A 6172-nucleotide genomic window follows, 5' to 3' on the forward strand; every position below is an offset into this window, starting at 1 on the left:
CAATAAAGTTTTGCCATTTTTGGCATTAATTTTAAATCGGGCGTCACTTTCGGACGTGACTGTACATTAATAATGATTTATGCATCTTTCAAAAAGAAAAAATTATTTATCATCGATCATGCAGTATATTTATGGAGTTTGCTTACTTCTTTTTTTCTTGCTTTGATTTTAATTATTATGACAAAAAAAAAATAATTAAATAAACGATATAATAAGATGTTAATTATTCAATTTGCTCAGTTTTATTTATAAAAAATAAAGTTTACGTTTACTATTTTAAATACTAAATAATCCATATAATCAATATTGAGTAAATAATTAAAACATAGTATATTGTAAATCATTGCAAATGCAATTTATAACCTGTAGTATACCTCATATGAATTTAATTAAATTTTGCAATCTAAGCATTCAGAGTTATAATCATCATCATTATCATTATAGTTTGGAAGGTCCTTTGTAAAAGGGTAAAGTAATCGAGATATATAAATAGCCTGTGGATGAGTAGCTGCTTTATAATCTTTAATGGATGAAAGATTTGCACTTGCTTTTCTGTATTCCTCTGCTTCCTTAAATTGTGTTTCAATTTCTTCATTTTCTACTATGAAAATATCCCCTCCATAAGACTTACGAAATGATAAAATTAATTCATTTATTTCAATAATACTTGGTCTATTGTTAGGATTTGAGTCCAAACACTTTTTCATTAAATCAATATAACATTTTGGTGCTTCTGGCTCATTTAATTCAGGTCTATTTCCATTACAAATATCTAATGCAAGAAATTCATCATGTGCACGATTGTAAAAAGGTTGTCTTCCAGTTGCAATAAAATACATTATCATACCAAAACTATAGATATCTGCTGCTTGAGTAAAGGCCTTTCCTCTTAATACTTCAGGAGCTACATAAGGCATAACTCCATAAATATTTTTTTCGTCTACATAACCAACTTCACCACATAATCCCATATCTGAAATTAATATACAATTGCTAAAATCATCTATACTACTTAAAAATAATATATTTCCTGAATGAAAATCACGATGAACTATTTGTTTTTGATGGATTTCAGTAAGACCATTAATAATCTTACATAATACAGACAATTTATTTTGCCAGATGAAATATTCATAATTTTCATTCATCCAATTATTAAAATTTCCATCCTTTGCATAATCAAGAATCAAAATATAATCTTTTGTATCAGGATTTTGAGATATTCCATATATATTAGTGATATTACTTCCCTTAGTTATTGAATATTCTTTAGCCTATTAAAATAAATTGATTGAAATAAAAGATAATATATTACTTACTAAATTAAGTTCACAGAAAAAAATAATTTATTACAAATAATCTTTTAAAAAATTTCATACCTCATTTAAAAATTTGTTGGTAATATTTTGTGAATTATGTAAACATTTTAAGGCAATTACTCTATTTGGATCATTCCTTTTATATGTCTTTTCATCAGCAAAATATTCTAATGGACCATCTTTCCAATTTGCAGAATATACTATAGCAAAACCACCTTTACCTATTTCATTAATATTATTAAACTGATTGTATGGTATCCATTCAAATACTATATCTTCATAGCTATCTAACTTTAATTGCATTTCTTGAACAAAATCATCAATTTTTTCATTTCCACTGATCCAATTTGCTAAATTTAAGTAATTATTCTTGATTAAAATATAATCATTTGTATTTGGATTTTGAGATATTCCATACAATAACATAAATGCTCCATTTTTTGTTAAATATTTTTTAGCCTGAAATATAAATAAAAAAGATCATCATAGTTAGCAATTTATTAAATTAAAAAAGCATTTAAAAATATTTAAGAAAAACGTTATACCTCTTTTATTAGGGATTCAACGGAATTCTGTGTGTTTTGTAAATATTTTAAAGAAACTTCTTTGTTTGGATCCCTTGTATAATCAATGCTATTTTGGTCATCATAATATAATGGACCATCCTTCCATATTGCTGAATATATTGAAATAGAAGTATTTTTGCCAATTTCTTTAATTTCATTAAGTTGATCGTATGGTACCCATTCAAAAACTGAATCTTTATTTGTACTCATTTTTAATTGCATTTCTTTAATGAAATCATCAATTTTTTCATTTCCACTTGCCCATGCAATAACTAAAATATAATCATTTGTATTCAAATTTTGAGATATTCCGTATATGTCACAAATTTCTCTTTCAAATTTTGTTGCAAAATATTTTTCAGCCTAGTAATATATCATAAATAAAGAAATTAATATATTTTATTAAAAAATAATAAATATTTGTAAAAAATTATACCTCATTTATTAGGAAATCAATGGAATTCTCTGAACTATGCAAATATTTTAAAGCAACTTTTTCATTTGAATATCTTGTATATTTATCTTTCAAATTATTATAATATATTGGACCATCCTTCCATATTGCCGAATATACTGTTATCAAATCATTTTCACTTACTTTTTTAATTTCATTAAGTCGATTATAAGGTATCCATTCAAATATTATATTTGTGTTAAAATTTATTTCTTGAATGAAATTATCAATTTTTTTATTTTCACTCACTGACATAAAATTATTTAAAACTAAAACATAATCATTTGTATTTGGATTTTGAGATATTCCATATATATCAAAAATTTCTTTACTAAATTCATTTATTAAATATTTTTCAGCCTATATATAATATATGAGAAATTAATATAATGCATAAAAAAATTACAAAAAATATCTGTATAAATTATATACCTCATTTCTTACAATTTCAATAGTATTCTGTGAGCCATGCAAACATCTTAAAGCAACTTCTAAATTTGAATCTCTTGTATAATTTCTACAATTCTTATTACGATATAATGGACCATCCTTCCATATTGCTGAATATATTGAAATAAAACTACTTTTGTCTATTTCTTTAATTTCATTAAGTTGATTGTATGGTATCCATTCAAATACTGTATTTTCATATGCACCCATCATTTTTATATGCATTTCTTGAATGAATTCATCAATTTTTTCATTTCCACTTTCCCAGATATAATTATTTAGAACCAAAATATAATCATTTGTTTCTGGATTTTGAGATATTCCATATATAACAAAATCCCTTATACCAAAAGTACTTTTTGAATATTCTACAACCTAAAATAGATGAAGAATTAATATATTTTAATAAAAAAGTATTAAAGAGATTATACAAATTTAATACCTTATTTATAACAAATTCAATAGTATTTTGTGAGTTATATAGATATTTTAAAGCAACTGCTTTATTTGAAACTCTTGAGTAATTACTATACTCTTTATCTTTATTATAATATAATGGACCATCCTTCCATATTGCTGAATATATTGTTATAGAACCATTTTTACCTATCTCTTTAATTTCATTAAGCTGATTGTATGGTATCCATTCAAATAGATTATCTTTATATGATGATTCTTTCATTTTTAATTGCATTTTTTGAATGAAATCATCAATTTTTTTATATCCACTTTCCCAGATAAAATTGCTTAGAACAAAAATATAATCATTTGTATCTGGATTTTGGGATATTCCATATATAATGTAAATATCTTTATAACCATAAGTATTTATTAAATATTTTTCAGCCTAAAATAAATAATAAATTAATATTATAATAAAAAAAGTATTAAAGATATTATATAAATTATATACCTCACTTATTACAAAATCAATAGTACTATGTGAATTATGTAAACATTTTAAAACAACTTCCTTATTTGGATTTCTTCCATAATTACTATAAAGTAATGGACCATCCTTCCATATTGCTGAATATGCTGTTATAGAATCATTTTTGCCTATCTCTTTAAATTCATAAATCTGGTTGTATGGTATCCATTCAAATAATACATTTGACTTATATAATGATTGCATTTTTTGAATAAAATTATCAATTTTTTTATTTCCATTTTCCCAGAAAAAATTGCTTAAAACCAAAATATAATCATTTGTATCTGGATTTTGAGATATTCCATATAAAACAAAAATACTTCCGTCATAAATATTTGTTAAATAATTCTCAGCCTAAAATAAATGAGAAATTAATAATATATTATAATAAAAAGTATTAAAGAAAGCATATAAATTTTATACCTTATTTATTACAAAATCAATAGCACTTTGTGAGTTATGTAAATATTTAAAAGTAACTTCTTTATTCGGATTTCTTGTATAACTTGTAGAATAACTAACAAAATATTTATAATTATAACATAATGGACCATCCATCCAAATTGCTGAATATACTGTTATAGAACCATTTTTGCCTATCTCTTTAATTTCATCAAACTGATTGTATGGTATCCATTCAAATACTACATTTGGGTAATGTATAATTTTAAATTGCGTTTCTTGAATGAAATTATCAATTTTTTCACTTCCACTGATCCAATTTGTTATATTTATGAAATTATTTTGAACTAAAATGTAGTTATTTGTAATTGTATTCTGAGATATTCCATATAGTATGTGAAATACTCTTGAATATTTTTTAGCCTATAAATAAGCAAAAGAAATAATGAATATACTAAGTTAGAAAAAAAATTATTTAAATATTAAAGAAATATTATACCTCATTCATTAGAAAATCAATGGAATATTGTAAGTGACAAAAACATTTTAAAGCAACTTTTTTATTTGAATCTCTTGTAAAACTATTATATTCATTATTATATTGCAATGGACCATCCTTCCATATTGCTGAATATACTGTTATAGAATCATTTTTGCATGTCTCTTTAATTTCATTAAACTGATTGTATGGTATCCATTCAAATACTGTATCAATATATTTATCCATTTTTAATTGCATTTCTTGAATAAAATTATCAATTTTTTCATTTATACTGATACAATTTGTTACGTTTATGGAATTATTTTGAACTAAAATATAATCATTTGTATCTGGATTCTGGGATATTCCATATAATTTGTGAAATCCCTCATTGTTTGTTAAATATTTATTAGCCTGAAATAAAATAAAGGCAAATGAACTAGTAAGTATATTAAATTTAAAAAAATACTTAGATTATTAAAATAATATTATACCTCAATTATTAGAAAATCAATGGAATATTGTGAATTACGTAAACATTTTAAAGCAATTTCCTTATTTGGATCTCTTGTATAATTATTATACATATAATTGTATTGTAATGGACCACCCTTCCAAATTGCTGAATATACTGTTATAGAATCATTTTCACCTGTCTTTTTAATTTTATTAAACTGATTGTATGGTATCCATTCTAATATTGCACTTGATAATTGCATTTCTTGAATGAAATTATCAATTTTTTCATTTCCACTGATCCAATTTGTTATGTTAATGGAATTATTTTGAACTAAAATATAGTTATTTGTAGATGAATCCTGGGATATTCCATACAATATATGAAATGCCTTATTGTTTGTTGAATATTTTTTAGCCTGAAATATAGACAAATAACATGGTAAATATATCAAATTAAAAATACTTAATTATTAAGAAAGAAATATTATACCTCATTTATTAGAAAATCAATAGAATGTTGTAAGTTACAAAAATATTTTAAAGCAACTTCTTTATTTGGATTTCTTGTATAACTATTAGTATAGTCATAATTACGATATAATGGACCATCCTTCCATATTGCTGAATATACTGTTATAGAACTATTGTTACCTGTTTCTTTAATTTCATTAAACTGATTATATGGTATCCATTCAAATATAATATCACTATGATCATTTATTTTTGATTGCATTTCTTGAATGAAATCATCAATTTTTTCATTTCCACTGGTCCATTCTGTAAAATGGTTATCTAGACATTTCAGTATATTATTTTTTGTTACTGGTTTGTTTTCAGAAAACATTGTTTTCAAAAAATATTTTCGAATAAAAATTTCCAAAAAAAAGAAAATTTAACGTAATAAATAACTTACATAAGAATTATGTAAGCTTCTTAGTAATATTTTTCAAAATGTCGATCATGTAGCACGAGAAAATTAAGTTAAATTTTATAGCTTAGTATATTATCGCGGATCAATCGGATCATACTACTATTATGGAGATTTTGTTCGACCATTAAAATTGTAACCTAGTAAATTTATTAATTGTGGGTGCAGTATAGGACCCCGAG

The 6172-nt window shown here is 23.4% G+C and overlaps 1 protein-coding gene across 1 annotated transcript; it reads right to left on the reverse strand.

The window, feature by feature from the left end:
* Positions 1-389: 389 nt before the first annotated feature.
* OCT59_008295 (uncharacterized protein) lies at positions 390-5190 on the reverse strand (the record flags this gene model as incomplete). The annotated part of the gene is made up of 13 exons (XM_066142349.1): positions 390-772; positions 848-973; positions 1097-1274; positions 1380-1778; positions 1865-2248; positions 2322-2699; positions 2772-3164; positions 3232-3636; positions 3703-4074; positions 4144-4338; positions 4528-4545; positions 4622-5017; positions 5098-5190. The coding sequence occupies 13 exons, from the start codon at positions 5188-5190 to the stop codon at positions 390-392; spliced, it is 3720 nt and encodes a 1239-aa protein (XP_065999239.1).
* Between the last annotated feature and the right edge of the window lie 982 nt (positions 5191-6172).

This window comes from Rhizophagus irregularis, chromosome 16 (genome assembly GCF_026210795.1).
Source record: "Rhizophagus irregularis chromosome 16, complete sequence".
In the NCBI taxonomy this organism is placed as follows: Eukaryota; Fungi; Glomeromycota; class Glomeromycetes; order Glomerales; family Glomeraceae; genus Rhizophagus; species Rhizophagus irregularis.